The sequence below is a fragment of the Molossus molossus genome, unplaced genomic scaffold, assembly GCF_014108415.1.
Source record: "Molossus molossus isolate mMolMol1 unplaced genomic scaffold, mMolMol1.p scaffold_m16_p_4, whole genome shotgun sequence".
NCBI lineage: Eukaryota > Metazoa > Chordata > Mammalia > Chiroptera > Molossidae > Molossus > Molossus molossus.
In genome coordinates, this window is record NW_023425377.1 from 48,887,725 (window position 1) to 48,908,663 (window position 20,939).

The 20,939-nt window shown below is 36.9% G+C and overlaps 1 protein-coding gene across 9 annotated transcripts; it reads right to left on the minus strand.

The window, feature by feature from the left end:
- Positions 1-655: 655 nt before the first annotated feature.
- On the minus strand, positions 656-19,311 carry CLK4 (CDC like kinase 4). Of its 9 annotated transcripts, XM_036239800.1 has the most exons (16): positions 16,650-16,760; positions 15,796-15,862; positions 15,146-15,177; positions 14,148-14,231; positions 13,264-13,322; positions 11,926-12,148; positions 10,755-10,845; positions 10,291-10,357; positions 7,076-7,192; positions 6,819-6,985; positions 6,524-6,618; positions 6,144-6,273; positions 4,618-4,700; positions 1,910-1,989; positions 1,235-1,325; positions 807-1,143 (listed from the first exon to the last, which is right to left on the minus strand). In XM_036239800.1, the coding sequence occupies exons 5-16, from the start codon at positions 13,314-13,316 to the stop codon at positions 1,003-1,005; spliced, it is 1,338 nt and encodes a 445-aa protein (XP_036095693.1). In that variant the 5' UTR covers positions 13,317-13,322; positions 14,148-14,231; positions 15,146-15,177; positions 15,796-15,862; positions 16,650-16,760; the 3' UTR covers positions 807-1,002. The 9 variants fall into 9 exon arrangements, with proteins under 9 accessions (XP_036095690.1, XP_036095699.1, XP_036095698.1 ...); XM_036239799.1 differs by lacking the exon at positions 15,146-15,177; XM_036239804.1 differs by lacking the exons at positions 14,148-14,231; positions 15,146-15,177.
- Between the last annotated feature and the right edge of the window lie 1,628 nt (positions 19,312-20,939).

The window sequence follows — 20,939 nt, forward strand, 5'->3', positions numbered from 1 at the left end:
CAATAGTTTTTGTTTTACTAAATACCATTTACCATGTAGTTTTAATGGGAAAACAGGTAACAGTAAGAAAAAAATACCTATAATGAAATAAGAAGTTCGTCATGTTAACTAATCAGTCTGGAAATTTCTGCAAGTTTCTTCCCCAAATGTTTCCCTATCAAATCACTCCTTCTCTCTAGTAAAGATTAATACAAATATAAATGGCTAAATAACCTTAATTCTCATAGGCTGAGGTTTAAGTATTTACTTCATTTGATAAAAAAAACAGATGTATAAGACATTTTCAAGACTCCTCACAAGAACTGGCATTAAAAACTAGAACCCCTGTTATCAGAATTCCTATATCTGTTTGTGACTCACTAAACAGCTACTGGAAAATAGGACTTTCCAAGCTGATTTTCTAGTTAATCTTAAAGGAAGTGTGTATGTGGTTTTATTAAAAACCTGTCATGATGAACACAATGGATGCCTTTCCATGATTGCTATTTATTACTACTGGCATCTCCTGAGGAGATAGAACACAATACTTACAATAAAATGCCAAGAATAAACATTTCCTATGGGTTCTGATTTCCAATACCTGCCTACATAGAATAATTAATACTTACTTGTTCAACAATTACAGAAAATACTTTTAAAGTCCCAAATTTAAGAATAAAATAGTCAAGATTTCCTTTCACTAAAAAAAAAAAAAAAAAAAAAAAATCACTTTAAAGAGTCAACAAGAACAATCACATTTATCACTGAACACAAAATATATTCCAAAGGTCTTTAAAAATGTTAATCTCAAAAAGGAAAACTAACTTTTATATTTCATTTATTATCAAGACCATACTTGCTTAACAAGATCATTATGCTATTGATACAAAATATACAGTATTTACACTTAACTGTACAAAATAATTTAATGTTTACAAAAATATTAGAATGTTTAGACTTGACTGACACAGTCTTAAGTAATCTCTTCTAGAAAAGTATACAGTAAGACCACTGATTTCCATTTCATTTCTTTTTTAATAAGTCAAAAAAAGGATGTTGCAATGCTTCATCTAAGGTAATTCTTTTCATTGGATCATATTCTAACATTCTTCGAACCAGGTCGAACAGTTTCTCGTGCTCTTCATCATGACAAAGCATGAATTCCTAGGGGGTGGGGAGTAGAAATATTTATTTTAGAAAGATATTTAAAAGCATTTGAAACATTTTTTAAAACTTTAAAACTTTTTTCTTTTACCTTTAATGGTTTGCAGCGTCTCCTAACATATCTACCAGCAGAACTATGTTCATCCCAATCTAGCTGGTTATGGTGAAAATACTTGCGTTTTCTAACAGGAAAAAGAAGTCTGGATTAGTGAAAATAACAAAAGATCCACATGTTTACCCTGCTTCCACCAGGACAGATGAAAGTATAAGCATCTCTATGTATACATTAAAAAAAAACACACAACAACTTAGCAATAATTATATATCAGACAGCTTATAGAATATCTTCCTTCATCTAGTATACAGAGAACAAAGCCAGCTTTAAAAACAGAAGCCCCTGAATCCATTTCTGTAAATTCTGTTTTTCCTAGATTTGAAATGGGGCTGGACATCTTTAAACAACTCCCTGGATGACTTCTGATGTGCAGCTGTGTTTGACTATGGCTTTAAATCAAGCTCTCTTTACCACTCTATGCATTATTTTTATATAAACTTAGAAAAACAATTATACAAAGGTTAACCTCACTGTAAAAACCACTTTGTTTACTAGATCACAGGTAAATATTATCATTACTTTTTAAAAACTTTATGAAAAAATACAAAATATGCAATCCTTGGAACAAGCAACAACCACAAAGTTGAGTTTTCTGTAGTTGGAATACAGGCTACTGTGCACTCAACAAAGGGCTTTAATCTTAGAGCATACCTTGTTTTCTGAATCATGTGTGTTGGTATGGGTCCTAATATTCGTTCCATCATTGCCAGGTGTTCTTTACTATCATGAGTCTGAAAAAACGTAGGGAAAAAAATTCTAACATTTTTCATTTCTTTACATACACAATAAAGAAAACCATAAGAAAATAGAACTGACATAAAAGGACTAGATTAGACAGTTTACACAATTTACATTACATTCTACTTCAAATATGAAACAATACTGAATAAACTATTATTTGGGGCAAACCCAATAATATAGTCTTTCTGAAATGAACCAGTAAGGCTCTGTATTGCAGAGATGCATAATTTGTTTAATGTAAAACTCAACAGTTTTTGTATATCTTTCATTGTTTAACTGAGGAATGACTGGGAAGATTACCAGAAACATGGTGTCCTCATTAAGCAGTCACTTAACCAAAATTAACCACTATTATCCAATGAATAGCAACATATGTATTTTTTTATCCTCACCCGAGGACATTTTTGGATTTATCTTCAGACAGAATGGGAGGGAGAAAGGGGGGGGATGAGAGAGAAACGTTGATGCAAGAGAGACACATTGACTGGTTGCCACCCACCCAGGGCCAGGGACAAACTGCAACCGAGGTATACGCTCTTAGCAGGAACCGAACCCAGGACTCTCTGGTCCACAGGCTGACGCTCTAACCGCTGAGCAAAACTGGCCAGGGCGAATAGTAACATATTAACACTCACTAATCTCAGACAATAAAAATACAGTCCCAGTAATTCTCACAATTTTGAGCTAGGTACACAGCAACATGAATTTCAAAGAGCTGAAGATACTAGCTCAAAGTCACAGAGCTCGTAAAAGGAAAGATGAGCTAAGAACCCAAGTCAAAACTCGTAGTCTTAAACTATACAGTAACAGAGCTCTTGCTAAAGTAGAACAGACAAAAATGTTCCATAGCTAAAATGGGATGTTTCTAGAGCAGAAATTGGCAAATTTTTCCTGTAATGAGTCAGATAGTAAATATTTTAGGTGTGGCTGGTCACAATAGGTCTTTGTTGCATATTCTTTTTCATTTTGTAAAGCAGGCATCAGGCAGGATATAGTTTGCCAACCCTTGTTCTGGAAAACAGAGGCTGTGTATAATGCCTTTATAAATCTATCAACTGTTGTGCCTCACGTATTGCTTTAAAAACATTAAGCACTTAATTCAAGACAGGAATAAATATACTAGTAGCTCCACAAAGACTATTTTAGAGGGTGAAATCCAAATATAAACCTTATCTCAAACCAATGTTAATAATCTGCACTTTACTTAGGACCTTGGTGATCTATAATCACAAACTCATTATGAAGAAAGCATGTATTCTGCTTAACCTTTCCTTGACCCTACAGTTTATTACCATAAAACCACACTACCTCCTTGAACTGACTGATAACCATGATTCTAAATATCCAACTTATCTATAAACTCAAGAGTACTTTTAACAGGATCTCTGCAGATTAGACAAGCAGAGGCAGTGAACACATACACTCTGCAATAGCCACCTGAGTCTAAACTCATCATAGCTGCCTCTCACCCTGTATTGCCATAACTTCAAATCAACCTTGACATTCTGAGCCAGAATCTCCTGAACCCCACCCCACAACCACAAAACAGAACATCACCCTGATCACATCACATCACAACCATACTTAAAGTTCTTCAACAGTTTGTACCACCTGGTTTTCAAGACCTTTAGATTAAAGATGGTAAGTAAAATGATGAGGGCAAAAATGCAGACCTAAGTAAGGTTTCCATAAAAGAAACACATTACTACCAAAAAAGCCCAGGAGGGATAGTCTCCAAAGGACAGAATGGCAACCCAACACAACCATTTTCATTTTGGACTAGTCTATGTTTGAAAACCACTAACTTCTAAGATAAACAAGTATCTTTTTATGGAGAACAAGTTCATTATAAATCAACCAGTCCTTGTCTACTGCCACCATTTTCCCATTTATGCAAGACTGACTACCATTTACTCTTCCCTGAGAATATGTTCCTTTACACCTGTATTCATTAAGGTATTATTTATTCTCCTGGCATGGCCATCACACTCTAGTTTTCTGACCAACTCCTACTCACTCTTCTAGCACTGGCTTAAACTACCTATTTCTTTAGTGATGCCTTCTCTAAGAAAATTTAACTGTTCACCTTTCCTGGGTCCCACTCTACTTTCTACATCGCCCCATTATAGCAAATACCACGTTATACTGTAAGTTTTCCCTTATCTATCTTTTGCATGATTTCCTTGAATAGATGCTGTCTTTTCATCATTATAAAGCCTAGAGTGTCAAAGATGCTTAATACTTAGAATAACACACAACCTATTACTTCTGAATTCTTTTATATTAAAAAGTGACTTGTTTATGGCCATACAGATAAGTCACTATAACCAGAACTGAATTAAAACTGGTCATAGTAACACTAATATAAATTTATGAAGAAATTCTGTAATAAAAGATGAGACAATGTGAACAAGTGTTAAAAAAAGTCCAATCACATGTAAAATGAACTCTGACCATTCACTAAGAGTAGTATTTGACTCAACTATGGTTTTAGAGAAGGACAACCATTTTGCATATGTAAGTTTTAACCTTAAGAATGACACTATGGAAACTTTTCAATATGAAAAACAAATTTTACATGCTTTTAAAATGTAACTAAATATTTATTAAATACCTACCTGAAAGACTGTGAAACCAAGGTAATATTCAATAAGAATGCAACCTATGCTCCAAACATCACAAGGCTGAGACCAACCTAAAGCTATTTAAAATAAAAAACAAACATTTTAGTAAGAAATATTATTTTTTTTGTCAATCCTCACCCCAGGATTTTTCCACCGTTTTTTTTTTTTTTTGAAACAGAGTAGAAGAGGGAGTGGTGGCGGGGAGGGGGAAGAAAAGAAGAGAGAAAGAAATTGATGTGAAAGAGACACATTGATTGGTTGCCTCATGCACAATCGGACTGGGGCCCGGGACTGAACCTGCACCTGGGTAACATGCCCTTGACTGACTAAGCAATTGAATCCGAGATACTTGGATCCAAGGGCCAACACTCTAACCACTGAACCACACTGGCCAGAGCTCAACCATGATATTCTATGTAAATTATTGTAGCACAGCAGCTCCTTTCACACCATACTAAACAGAAATCCTATTAACCATTTCAAAGGTAAGCTCCAAACCTGTGCTGTCCAATATGGTAGCTACTAGCTACATGTGGCCATTTAAATCTAAGTTTTTAAAATAAAATTAAAAATTCCATTCCTCAGTCACATTAGCCACAGTGCAAGTCCACAGAAGCCCACATGTGGCTAATGGTTACCATACTGGATAGTGCAGGCATCAAACATTTCCATCACTGTGGGAAGTTCTACTGGCCAGCACTGCATAATATTCTCGACTTCCTTACTCCTTTACCAATCCTCTATATGTAGATAGAAATCATTAGTTTGCTTTCACACTCCTATTCTGATCTAACAAGTCCTGTTGGACCAAAATAAGATAAAAACTGGAAACTAATTCCATAAAAATGTATAATATCCAATCCTAGGTGTACCTTACTTTGGCCAAGTAATAAGCTTCTTCTGTTTAACTATCTCCCCACAGCACCTTCATCTGAACTTTTCCCATGGTCTCCAAGGCCCCAAACCCACCCCGACTTCCTAGCTCTATTAACACAACCTGGTCTCTTTTAAATTTTGACGCACGCTCCCTTACTGAGTTTCCTGTCGTTTTAAAACTGCACTTTAACTAATTTTCTTTTTCAGCTATCATGTCAAGGGTTTTCAGAGAAGTCCTTTTAGACTAGCCCTTCTTTCTTTTCCTCTTGACCTCCATCCACCCTATTTAGATGTCTACTAACCATATTAGTACTTTACCAGCACCATGCTTCGGTGATGAGAGAAAAATAGATACCCACCATCACTTCAAAATCACATTGTTGTGATGTACTTAGTCAACAGAGCCTATTCTTCATCTTCTTGTAGAATTAACTTGTTAATAACCAACAACCACCTGAAGTGTCTTTACAGATAGTATATTTTTCCCAGTGAAGAAAAAAATATTTATAAAATTTCCAGACTCTTTTTATGAAAATAGCAAAACAGCATTTTCTGTACACTGCTAGGAAAATCACACCCTCCGAAAGCTGCAAAGAACAAAAAGCCCTTCAATTACGGCATAAGAAAATCTGGTGTCTACTAACCTAAAATGACCTCTGGAGCTCTGTAATGCCGTGTAGATACCAAAGTACTATGATGTTCATCATCGTACGTTGCGCTTCCAAAGTCAACAACTTTGATATCTGTGTTTTTCAGTGTGCGTTCATCACGTTTCTAAAGACAGTTGATAAATATGAAGATTAATGAAGATATGAAATTTTTTATAGCACTATTCAAAAGGCTTGCACATCAATTTTCTTTATGGATTGTCAACATAGCCCCATGAGAAAGGCAAAGAAAGATTATTGTCTTTGGGTTTAATATCAGGATAAAATAAGCCTCAAAAATGAAATTCGTCATCCAATGATCAACAAGCTAAATTAATTTTAAAGCATCACCAAAATTAAAGCAAGTTTTAACTTACCATTTTAGAATTATATTTGACTACATAGTCAGACTTCACAAACAAAATATTTTCAGGCTTCAGATCTGTATGAGTTAACTTATTATGATGCAAAACTACAAGAGAACAAAAACACATTATTAGATTTACTTCCAAATTTTAATCTGTACTATGGGAAAGGAAGAATTAATAGTAGATTTAGGGGTCAAGAGGGGTTTCATCTTTATTATATGCATTTTTAGTGACTGTTTTGATATATGGCTTGTATAACAATAACTAAAATTCTGATATGTAAAGATTTATCAAGTATACTTACAATTTATTGACTGGCAGATCTGATATGCCATCTGCCTGATGTGGTCAATTTGAAATGGTAGAAAGCTATTTTCTTTAATGAAATCATAGGTACTAAGTCCCAGCAATTCAAATACAATACAAACATGACCATGATGATCAAACCATTCCAGCATTTGGACACATCGGCTAAAACAGATCAAAATAAAAATAATTTAGTTCACAGAAGTCTGATTATTTCATATAACATGATGGATCACAGTTCAAACTCATACTTACAAGACACTATTGGGATCAGTAGTATTTAAATGCTCCAATACTTGGATTTCTGAACGAGCTGCTTCACGGTATCGACCTACATTTTTTACAATTTTCACTGCTACATGTATACCATCCCTTAAAAACAAAAGTAAGATGAAAGTGGTAAATGTACAGAAGCAGGATAAAACATGTAGCCTCTAAAGCATAATCTTATTAAGTATCAATTACTCCATGCTATTTTTCTATAATGCTATACCAGATTCCATATAACATCTTTTCAAAACATTTTGACAAAATACACTTTATTGGAGTAATTATTTCCTTGGTATTTAAGACTTTTAATGTGATTCCAGAATTTTAAATTTACCTAGATTTACACAAGTTAAGAAAAAATAAATATAAACCTCAAATAGAATATGCTACTGCTGAAAGCATTTGCTCATTCACCAGGTGAGACCCGCTTTGTGCCAGATAGTGCATAGATGTTAGAGATGAAAAGACAGGGCTATGTAACTAATAGTCCAATGAAAAAAGACATGTGAACAACTTATAAGGTTAGAAGTGCTTGGTATAAGGTACTATGGAGTAGAAGAGGGAGCTCAGACATCTTCAAAGAGGTGACACACACCAGAGCCCTGAAAGACAACTATCAGTTTGTCAGAATTGGGAGGAAAAGAGAACATTTGGGCAAAAGAGAGACCATCAATAAATCATGAAGTCAAGAATATGTTTAGCACATTCATTGGTACAAACAGGCAGAATTAGCTATAGCATAGAGCAGTGAGCTTCAGACTGGGGCACTGTCACACTTCCTAAGTAGAGAGCTAGGAGTGATGTGAGGAAATGGATTTCCAAATCTTCAACTTTTTTTGTCCTCTTTTCTAAATCTGTTCATCCAGAGATGAGCAAGAATTCAAGCCTCTTTTTTCACTATGGCTCCATCAGTTTGCAAGAGAAAGGAAAACCCCATGTGCCCCTAATTAGATCAACATATGTGCCCTAGATTATAAAAAAAACCTTTGAGCCCTGGCCGGTTTGGCTTAGTGGTTGGAGCATCGGCTTGTGGTCCAGAGAGACCTGGGTTCAGTTCCCACTAAGGGCATGTACCTCAGTTGCAGTTTGTCCCTGGCCCTGGTTGGGTTGTGCAGGTGGCAGCCACTCGATGTGTACCTTTCACGTCAATGTTTCTTTCTCTCTCTCCCCCCTGCTCTATCTGAACAAAAAATGCAAAAATGTCCTCGGGTGAGGATAAAAAAAAAAAAAAAAACAAAAACAAAAGAAAAAAGCAAAAACAAAACAAAACAAAACCTTTGAGGCAAACATTTCTAGTGGCTAGGTACAAAAACCTTTTCCCAAGTCCAGTGGTTTCCAATTCATTGCTTTCAACAAAGCCCCGATGAAGTTGTGGGCTGATAAGTAATTAAAAATTATATTGATAGTATCTTTGTTTGGTATATATCTCAACTTAAAAGAACTTATAAAATAGCTGTGACAAAACTCCTTCCAGTCAACATCTATTTAATTACATGACCAAGTTTTCTCAGTGCTCATAGCTATAACAACAGAAAATGAAAACACTTTATGCTAAAACACTAAGACATTTCTCTATAGATACATACACTCATTTTTTAAAAGCCCTAACCACCCCAATACAATTAAATTTTTTAAATATGGTTTTATTGGTTTCTTTTAGAGAGAGGAAGGGAGAGACAGAAACATTAATGGGCTGTCTCCTGCATTCCCCCCACTGGGGATCGAGCCCGCAACCCTGGCATGTGCCCTGACCAGGAATCAAACTGGACCTCTCAGTCCATGGGAAGACATTTACTCCACTGAGCCACACCGGCCAGGCACATCTGCAATTAAATTTTATGTTTTAGGTCTTAAGTCAAAATTTGTACTTGATTTGGACCTGATTGATTAAACACTGCTCACTGGATTATATTGATTAAATACATCTTGGAATCTCAAATTTTAAAAGGACATTAATAGAAAAATTGGTAAAATCTGAGTAAGGTCTGTAGATCAGAAGGCAAAATTTGAAAATATACCCAATATATATAAATAAGAAAGGAAATACTGTAAAATAACATTTGTAGACTATGGGTGAAGCATATGTGAAAATGCTTTGAATTATTTAATCAACTTTCCTATAAGTCTGAAAATATTTCCAAATATTTTAAAATTTCAATTTATGTTCAGATTTTTGTTGCAGAGAATCACAATTAATAAAAGAATTAGAATAATGTTCTGTGTGTAAAACGGAAGGAAAATAGGTTAAGGATAAAACATTTCCAGGTACTAAAGAGTGTGTTCATGGATGGTGGTAGTTATCAAGTTGTTATAGCATTTAGATTCCCTCAAAGACATCTAAAGGTGTTTTTTAAAATTGTTGTTTTTAAATATTACAGCTTACAGTGGGCTGCAAATTATACCCTCCCCAACTATTTTATAATGAAAAATTTTAGGAGTCAATTTATAAACATGCAGTTTCACTAAATTGTCTTAAAAGGTCCACTTACAAAAATGTTTGCAACCACAGAGGTCTTGGAAGGAAAATGTTAAAATGAGGCAGAGAGGGTCACATCACATTCTGTAGGGTTTAAGCAATATAGTTCCTTTATAGTTTAAGAAGTTAACTCTAACATGAAAATATTATCCTTTGGGAATAAAGGTTTTTGAAGCAAGATTAGACATGCTTTATTATCTCTGTAATTCAAAAGTAAAGCAAAGCGCTCTGAATTTCTTACACAAGGCTAAGTGCCTAAGTTCTAGGACTCTCTTCAACTGAACACCTACTTTAATTTCAATAAACTTGCACTGGCTGGTTTGGCTCAGCGGTTTGAGTGTGGGCCTGCACACCAAAGAGCCTCAGGTTTGCAACAGCACGTACTTCGGTTGTGGTTTAGTCGCTGGCACTAGTCAGGGTCATCCGGGAGACATCCAATTGATGTGTTTCTCTCCCCCTCCCTCCCACTCTATCTGAAGATGAATGGAAAAATATCCTCTGGTGAAGACTGAAAAAAATTTCAATAAACTCCATCTGATAGAATGTGTAAGCTTTTGTATGAAAATCCATATTCACAATAAGTAAATCATGCACACAGTTCAAGAAATTTTGAATATTTATACCTCTGAAAAAAACATGACTACCACTTAAAATATCACTTCATCATTATGGATCCTTCCTCACTAAAAGTATCAGAATGTTCAAGAGAGAAAAAAAAACTTACATGCCATGATCAATGCATTCTACAACTTTGCCAAAGGCCCCTTCACCCAAAGTGTCCACGATTTCATCTAAAGTGAGAGGGGAGAAAAAGGTGTAAGCACCTGAACACTAATTATCTAGTTACTCAAATAATGAATGCTTAAGCGTGGAATATTTCCAAAAGATTCTTTATCAAAGCATAACTAAGGTTTCAGCACTCAAATTATTCTTTTCAGCTGCTACAAAGACAATTAGATAGAGCTATATCTTTCTTGATCTAATCTCAAATTCCACTGATTATGTTGGAACTTTAGAGTAGAAATATTTAAATTCTACAGAAAAGAAGAAATACAAAAAAACAAAACCCACAAAAAAAACAAAACAAAAAAAAGCCACGAAGAGTTCCTTAGCCCCCCGCTGACAAACTATTCTTAAAAAGATTATTCTGTCTGCAAAGTTTAAAAAGTGTTGAAAAATATTCTATACATCTTGCTCTTAGAACGTCTCCACTTTGACAGATCAGGTGACCCTCCTCATCATCCTCTATACTCCTGGATCTTTTCCTTCGGTGGCTCTTCTGGAACGGCAAGTGGGCAGCACCAAGATCGTCCAGCCAATCAATATATCAGAGTGAATTCAGGGCAGAATACGCAATTCATTCAGCGGGGAGATATTCAGGCATTCAGATAAGCACCAGGCCACGAACAGTTGGCAGGAGCAATTTCAAATTCAGTCCCCAGAAATTCACAGGGCACAGTTTATGTTACAGAAGAAAAACATGGCAAGGAACAGATTTTCAGATAAGATACTTAAAGTGACAATAGAAAAAAAAACAACACAATTGTCTGTTTAAAATACTGATTTAATTGAAGTCTGAAATTAAAGAATGTACTGTCATGTTCTATTAATCTCTTGCTGTAAAATAGCATATGCTGAGTTGAGATGTCTAGTTTGTCAAAAAAAAATGTCCAAGATAAGTTGAAACTGTTTATTTAGCAATATATTAAAATACACATGATTAAAATAAAAGGGAAAAATAATGGCTGGTTAATTTCAATGCTCAATTTAATCAAAGCTAGTTTTACTGAAGAAAACTTGGGGAGGAAAATAGCATTTCAAAGTTTACTGATCAAACAGGTCTGAGTTTAAAAAAAGGGGGGCAGGTTAGGTTTTTAAAAATATATTTCCCACTCAGCACCCATCTTCAGAACTTCAATGGAACTAATTGCAGACAATAATGCAGTGTGCTATGGGACTACACTAGACACAGGGTATTTAAGTATCCACCTGTGCAACTTTCTCTATTTGCTTCCAAGTATCAGAAAAAGGGTCTCTTTTAGAGTAAAAATATGTTCAAAATGAAAGATGGGGGTTCATTATTTCATACGGTATTATAAAACATAAAAACAGAATATTTTTAATATTAAAATCAAAAAACCCATGATGTAGTCTATGGGAAATGAGTAAATATGGACAAATGAGGACTAGCTAATAAATACAGATTAGCTATGAGAATTTGGAAATTTCTTTTAAGGATTCAAGAGATATAAACACAATATAAACCAGTATTATATAAATTTCCCAAACTTGACTGGCCCATTAAGAGCTTTACACACAAATAAGTATCCACCCCAAATAAAAACAAAATCACTCATACCGAATGTGACTGATGACTTGAACAGTGTCTATTATGCTTCCTTTTAGGACTGCTTCTCCTGCTTTGGACTGAAGATTTACTGCAGTGGTTTCGGTAATTGCTTTCAACATCTCTGTGATAATGCCTAGGAACGTATCTTTCGCAGTAGTCATTTCTATATTCATCAACGTATCTCCTGTCCCGATAATCTCTCTCATTCAAGGACCTTGCTTCTAAATAATGACTGCAAATACATTAAACGATTTCGTTATTCTTTTCATTCTAGAGTAATGTGGTTCAAACAAAACATTTTCTCAAGAATTCCTGGTTTAAACAGCTATCTCAATAAAAGAAAATAATTCAAATTGATGAATTACAATTTATATTTATCAGAAAACTTAGTAAGTTTACTTTAACCAATAAGCAAATGGGTTCATATTTATCATACAGACTGCTGTTAGGCACCTCACATCAAGGACAGAGCTTGAGCCAAATCAATCTATTATGTTTAATGTTTACTGGATAAGTGTCCCCTTGCCTTCTGGAGAAAGTTAAAACCAAAAATTCACAAAAGTGCATCAGTTTTATGACATGCCATCTGCAACTAAGCTTTTTTTCATCACAGAGCCAAACACAATTAGAGGCAGGCAAAACAGGATTCCTTTCTCTTTGAATATGATTTTTTAAATCTCTCTGGCACACAGAGAGAATTCTTTCATAAAAGGTGGTGTATTAGATCTAGAAGGAATCTTAAATATATTGCAGCCCTTTCATTTTACAAACGATTAAGATCCCTAGAAGGAAAATGACTTGCAAGGGTTGTAGAGCATGTTCTAACTGATTACATAGACCAATTGTATTAAACACATCACCTATTCCATGTCCTCTCCTCTTTGTATTTCTAGCTTCCTGTTATTCCTTTGAAAAAATAGACAAAAATAGCCTTTGAAGGTTGCTTCATAAGCCAAAGACAACTAAAGTATACCCCCCTCAAATGAGATTGGAATCTTGTAATTGCTTGCTTAGGATTACAAGAGACCCACCACCCTACTCCTTTTGCATTTCTAATATCCTGTTATGCCTGCTTGTTACAAAATACACAAGAATTCTACATAGAAAACAGCATTATTTAGTGCCACAGTGGTTAACTTCTGAATCTACAGATCCCTTTGAAAATCTGATGAAAGATATGGGCCCTATTTCACCAAGAAATGCAGCAATGCATAAACAAAACTTGGTAAGGAATTTAAGAGATCATGGACCTCAGGAAGTCAATGTATCCCAGTTAAGTAGTCTTGATAAGATGGATAGAAAAGGACATAGATTCAATTGGCCCAGTTTCCCGGCCCCCCTCTCTACCTGGGTTGAGTGTCCTCTTCAACAGAGTGCGAAGCTTCAAGAGGGATGCACATGGAGCACTGAGGGAGAGAGGGGACACCTGCCCAGTCAGACAAATCAGCTAAAATAATCCTGACAAGCAATGGAGTGACAGATGTTGACTAGATCGCCCTCACCAACCCCTCTCTTTCCCACAGAATACGCTGTCATTCTTTTCTCAGGGGGCTGGGTTAGGCAGAAATAAAGAGAAGCATCTCTAAAACTGCTATTCAACAGAACTGGCATCAAATACAGGCTGTGGAGATGCAGAACCCCCTTTTCCCCTTTCCCCAGTGTCAGTCTTAAGTTCTATCAATTGGAGAAACAACTCAGGGCATTAGAGTAAGACTGCAGGTCTAGGTCAGGGATCTGATTGGCTTGAACCTGTCAGAGAGAGACCAAACTAGAATTTACCATACTCTTAAAGGTACCCTTCCCATAAAAGTCCAAAATCTTTCTACCAGAAAAAAAAAACACTAATAATCTTTAATTGGAATAATGCATGAAATTAGAGCTGCATTATTTTCCATAAACAATGTACAGAAAAACAAACATGAGGTGAAGTAATACCATGAGGATATATTTAAATGAGGACCTCTTCAATCTGTAACAACCAAGGTTTAGAGATTATATAAACAAAGTACATATAATTATAAAGGCTATGGACAGAGTGAACAGGATGAAAAGATTTAATTTCTAAAAATATTCACTAAATGTCCAGTGAATTTTTCACTGTAGTCCTTCAAAATAGTCAAGACTAATGAGGCTATGAACATTCAGTTTTATTTGCACACAGGTCTTGTATAATATACACATATATGGCAAAAGCCCTGCCAACAAATAATGAACAACTTGAGATTACTCACATAAAATAAAGCTCAACAATGCAGGAAATGCTGAAAGGCTGCATGAGAGTGCTGAGGATCATAGAAGGGAAAGCACCCCAACTTCTGAAAATGGTCAGGGAAGACTTCATGAGAAAGAAGTTACATCTTAAAGGAAAGCCAGGGTTTGGACAAAGTGGAAAGTAGAAATGTCAAGGGAAAAGAATGGCATATTACCATTTTACATTCATAGAACACTTTTAGCCACCATGGCTTAGAGATGGGTTTGTCTTAGCATTACTCAGGAAACAGTAAGTAGACAATTCTAGTAAGAGCAATTTTCATAGGGAAACGGAGGCAAATAAACAAACTGGAAACAGACCATCTAATATCTTGCATGCCAACTAAGGACTTTTAAAATAGTGTTTCTCAAAGGGTGATCGGTTTATCAGCAATATCAAAATACGGAATTCTTAAAAATGAAAATCATTGGGCCCCAGGTCAGACGCAGTCTAAATCTTGTAACATGCATTTTAGACATACCTCCAAGGTGATTTTATTCACACTAAAGTTTGAGAATCATTGATACTCTATGTTAGGAAGACATTCAAGGATTTTTACCACAATATATAAAGGTGGTGTTTATAGCAACATCAGTCTTCCTAATACACTGTGCATAATAGATTAAAACCTGTAGGAAGGGATATCAATTCACAGGCTACCATCAAAGGACAAATTAAAAAGAAAAGACCCTTTGCAATTTATAAAAAAGGTAAAATTGATACACAACAAGTGTTCATAAATCAATAATAAAAATACACTTTAATAGAAAAAGTAGGCTAAGAACAAAAAAATAATGTTCAAATGGTCAATAAATATGATAGTGGATAAATTCACTAGAAATGAAAACATTCAAACAGAACTCCACTTTTGGCATTTCAAAATAGCCAAGTGTGGTGAGGGAAAGGAGCATGTTGTAGGAGTATAAGTTGGTGCAATCCTTCTAGAAAAAGATGTTAATATGAAGTAAGAGTTTATACCCTTTAAAGTGAAAATGTCCCCTTCTTAGTATCTATTTTCAGAAAAAAATCAGAGACAAAGATTTGTATATAGGTATTTAAGAACAAGTAATTAGCAACAATTTATATCCAAACAATGAGAGACTAACATCCTACCAAAGTTACCTTCTTTATACTTTTCTGCATTTTAAAAAGATTTTATAGAAACAACTCTTTTGAAGTTTTTAATCTTCAAAAAGACCATTAGAATATTCCAGATTATGGACAGCAATTACCACCAGACATCTCTGGTGCCAACGTCAAAGAAGCTATTGGCCTGGTAGTTAACTGGACTTAGTATCATGTTTATGCAGTTCATTATAAACATGAATGAACTGTTTATCACTGAAATCACTTCCCTTCTACATATACAATGCAGAGTGAACCCAATTACTGTAATTTTATTACGATGTTAAGCCTCACAGAGTATTTTGTATTTCATTAATAACAGGGTACAGATGTTTTTAATTAGCACAGGTCATTGAAATCCCATCATAAACCCACCCTCTTGCTCCCAAATAACAGTGTAATAGTGTGTGATAAAGAATGATCAATCTGCACTGACTGCCAAGAAGCTCGCTGTTCTACAGAACAAGTCTGTTTTAGGACAGAGAAGGAAAAAGATTACATACTGTTTTTTAAAGTAACCCCAGTTGGCTAATTTAGAAAGCAATCTTGTAAACAGTCCCAATGGAACATCTGCACAAAACAAGGAGAAAACATAGAACCAACAAAACAAGTGAGAAAAGAAAATTAATGGAAGACAGGATGATAGAAACTCTACTCACCTAGTCTTTCTTTAAACATATAGGAACTTTAAAATTCCTTTAATTCTATATGAATATATCACCGCCACATTTTACACCAGTAAAAATACAATACAACAAAACACACTATTGGAAACTTTTATTGAGGCCCTTTCCTAAATTACTGGCTACTACCTATACAAAGAAATGGATTTTAAAATACCCACATTTCTAAAAATCTCAAACACATCCACTGGCCTTATCTAAAAAAACAATCTGTAGAACATAGTCTAAGTGACAAATCCCCAGGGCACTTTAACATATCCAAATAGTACATGCTGTTTTTTTTCTTGAGGGGTTATATTCTCCCTGCCCCTCAATATCTTTCACTCATGGAACACTAAAGGAGCACCCTAACCTACATATCTCCCTCCTATAAACAAGTTTAAGGTTCTATCACCGTTATTAACTTTTTGTCTTACCTCCATATGTTATTGGCAGCCTGGACTTAACTGTTCTCACCATTCCCAGAGAGTTATACAAAGATATAAGGATAGGAATTCTGTTTTACTTAGAGCTGTAGCCTCAGCATTTATATCGTGTCTAGCCTATAATAGGCATTCAATAATTTCTGAATATTTATTGACTGAATTATAAAATAATTTGAAAGATAAAAACTACATAATTTAATAATAATTCACTAAAACTGTTAGTGTTAAAATGCTGCTAGTTCAATTTACCAATCAGATTCTTTAAATTGGTGATGTGGTTTACAATGCCTGTTCTCTCGTGTACTACTGTGGGATCTCCTCTTCCGTTTGTGGCTTTCACTGTAGCTTTCACGGTCCCAGCTTTCTCTACCATCCCAATGAGGGCAGTGAGTTCTTTTGGAATGCCGCATCTATTAATGAAAACAAAAAATGATTTGTGGGGGTTATAGATGGTTATGTTTAGCAAATAAAATAGTACATACTAATATTTAAATATAAACACCCAGAACACGGGGTCATACAGGTTCTAAAATCTTTTGTAGGCAGTTTCCTAAGGCATGGGGCATTATTCCTCTGACATGTCAGATGATTTTAAGTGGCATGCATACAAATCTAGGACTAAACAATGAATTACTCTGTGAGACGAATATTTTTTCTTTCAATTCTTCCAGATAAAAAGTCTCAGCTTGGTGACTGTCATCAACTAATACTTGCTAAATAGCATTTACGAAATATAAAGAGCCAAGGTTCAGTCTTAGAGCCTTCAATAATATCTAGCCAGAAATTAATAACTTTTTTTGGTTTTAATTTACTTGTATGATTACTTTTTTTTTTTTATCCTCACCCAAGGACATTTTTTTCCATTTTTTGTTCAGATAGAGTGAGAGGGAGAGAGATGGAGAGAGAGAGAGAAACATCGACGTGAAAGGGACACATCGAGTGGCTGACACCCGCACGACCCAACCAGGGCCGGGGACAAACTGCAACGGAGGTACATACCCTTAGTGGGAACCAAACCCAGGTCTCTAGACAGCAGGCCGACGCTCCAACCACTGAGCCAAACCGGCCAGGGCTCATTATCTTCTTTTTATGGTAATTACTGACCTGCTAATTAAGTTATTGATATAACTTCTTTTAAACAGGCCAACTTTAAAATGTGAACTAATCACAAGGGAACTACTATTACTAGTGTAATGCAGCTTTCGCAAAATACTGCAATACAGATAGCTGAAGTCAGATAAACACATAGGGACACTAAATATAGATGACTCTGCTAAAAAGTATAGAGCCATCAAGAAGCTTCTTTATCACAAGTTCCTGTCTCTAAATATTTTAACCATTCAATTACTAAAATTGTATTTTAACCACATTAGAAACTTTAAAACAACTTGGTTAAGCCTCTTAAATAACATCAAGCAAATTACAAAATCTGATGACTGAGAGTTATTATTGTGACCGTCCGTGTACTATTATGCAGTTGTTGCAAAACTTATGTCTGCTTCAATTTTTTTCTTCAATTAGTCTGCCACAACCAGCTCACCTCTAATAAGGTAGGCTTTTCAAATAACCAGTTATCAATATGCAAATATTAACATTCAAATAAACATCTTAGGAGAGCCAAAGATTTTCATTTCTCTAATCAAGTTCAATACTTTAAATTTAATTCAGTTGTTAGGAAGTACCCCCTGCCCCCCGAAATATTTTCTCAGGAGCTGAAGAGAAGAATCCTGGACTCACATTCTATGGGTAAGGTTCCTTTGAGTATACAAAAAAGAAAAACTACCTGGAATTATCAAACTACCTCTAATCAATAAAGAATCCTAAGTGCTAAAATCACAAGATACCTTAAAAAAATAACCCATCAAACACAAAGGACCCATATGTATATTATATCTGTATTAGAAATCTGATTCTTTACTGACCTTTAATACCCTACGATACCCAATAATCTTATGTTCTGTATATGGATTTAAACTATCTAAAAAGATTAAAGCTATGATTAGATGGCTCCAGGAGGACTGAACTCAACAAGAAAGAACCCTGTCGGTGTGCGTGTATGAAACACAAAATAGGAGGGCAGTTTTCAAGACAGACGGCTGGCTCAGTCGATTTGGAGGGCTATTTCCTAAAAAACAGATAAGCATATCAAGGCTAATCAAGGAGAAAATACAATGCAGTGTCAGAAATAAAGATCTGAGGCACAACGGCGTGCTTCCACTCAGGGAGAACACAGTGCCGCGCGAGGCACACAAACCTCTCCGTCTGTCTCGACCTCTTCCGACCACGAGCCTGTACCGGTACAGCGACTCGCAGTTCCTCGGACGCCCAGTCCCACGCCAGCGCACCTGGCCAGGGCCTTGGGCACACAACCAAGATAGGAACTCATGTCTGAGCCAGGAATCCCTCTCCACCACAAATGCTACCATCGGCCGAGGCCAGGCATCCAAGGAAGGACTTGGTCTTGGACAACACAAACCCGAAAGGCTGCTTCCCAAGGATCTCTCTCGCGGGCGGGGCGGGGCGGGGGGAGCCGGAGCCTCCGGAGCCGCGATGCGGGCTGCTGGGCCCTCAGGGAACACTCGGCGGCAGAACCGCGGTCTCCCCGTCCCAAGACTTTGACTCGACCATGAACATCTGCGCACCCTTAGATTTTAAACCCAACCAGCGGAGCCGTGTCCCGAAGGAAGCCCAGTCGCCGACGCCCCAACGAGGTCGTTTCGAAGACCCGACTTCGAGACCTAAAAAGAATGGAAAGCCGCCCAGCCCCGCACACCCCACCCGAAACCTTACCTCTGTAAAAGCAAAAAGCTCTCTGGCCGAGAAATGAAGCCAAACTGCCGCCTTCTGCCTCAAGACCCTGCAACAAAAACCCCACAAAATGGCGGCAGCACCGTCTCCCTAAATCCCCCGGCTGGACTTTAGCTCCACCTTCGCCGCGCAAACGCGCTTGCGTAACAAAGCCTCTCGCGCCCCGCCCCACCCTGGAAGAGGCGGGGGTACCTGTGACGTTTGGGAGCGGGAGGCCTCAGCGCTCCACTCTGCGGCTGCGCGACCGGGTTGTTCCTCCCCAGAGACCTGGTGGGACCCAGGCAATCCTACGTATGTTTTCGTTTGGGGAGAACTAAGGTGAAACTGGGAAGAAAAGTCTGTCCTGTGCCCTAAGCCTGTGGCTTGTGTTTGCTCCTGCTGGTGGGGGGCTATCCTGAGTTCGGCGCTTCTTGCAGTGGCAGCCTGGCCGGGTTTCCTGCTCTCCTATCCAGGTGGGCCACGCGGTCCTACTTTGGCTGCTGGCCCTCAGCCTGCCCCAGGACCTCAACCCCAGATGGGGCCAACACACCACAGAGAAGCTCCCATCCTGCCCTGTGCCAGGGCTGGATCTGGGGCCACTTCAATGAACCAAGGATACTCGTCCAGCCTGTTGGGAACTTCCAGGTTAAAAATGGCTTCGAATAAATGAAGAGAATGTCTTAGAAAACAAGCTCAGGGATGCTTATCTTTTTTATTTTTAAATCCTTATCCCAGGATATTTTTCCATTTTTAGATAGAGTGAAAGGGAGAGAGAGAGAAACACTGATCTGAGAGAGACACATCAATTGGTTGCCTCCAGCAGGACCTGGACCAGGGCTGGGGACCCAACCGCAACCAAAGTACATGCCCTTGACTGGAAATGAACCCGTGACTCTTGGGTCTGAGGGCCGACACCGCTGAGCCAAACTGGCCAGGGCTGGTGCGTATCTTTTATTAAGGCCTGTGCTCTTTATGAGAAGAACACAACAAAAAATGAAGTTTATGGACAGATATGGAAGCTGGAGTTTTGCCTGCTTCTTTCTATTGTTTGTCCCTGTGGATTGATTTTACTGAGAGCTAGTGAACATCCATTAATGGATTTACCGCAAATGTTTTTTGCAGTTTTAAGAATTCACAGACAGTTCCTATTGTGAATGTCTAGTGTTAATGTAAGAAACATACAAATCTGGAGAGAATTTTTGTGAATTTATTTGAGCCAATTGCCAGAAAGAAAAATCTCAACAGATTGGGAAAATGCTCTGGGAAATGGCAGTTTTGCACCTTATTTTATACATTACAGTCAAAAGAGCGGGTGTAAGTGGGTTACATGAAATTCATTGGTGACAAATTAGGGAGACAGGAGAAAGGAAAGGGGGACTTCTGGGATTGGATAAAACGTAAGATGATAGACATACTTCTTTTACATAGGTGGGTACAGGATAGTTAACATATAACAGTTAATAACAATGAGGGGATTGTGCCCAGAGGGGTCTGGAAAAAGGGGCTTACCTTGACATTCCAAAGGTATATTATTTAGATGCAAAGAGACAATAGACAGGCTCAATTAAGGTAAAGACTGGCTTTGGTCATGGAAGATTCTAGCCTAGGATACACTATCTGCCATAAACTGCTTTTAGTTAATAAATTTTAATTTTAGACTATTCTTTGTGGTTATTTTAGGTCTCTAAGTTTGCAAGGCCACCAGTCAGCCCTCTTCTGAGCTTAAAAGGTTTAGTATGTGGTCCCTTTTCA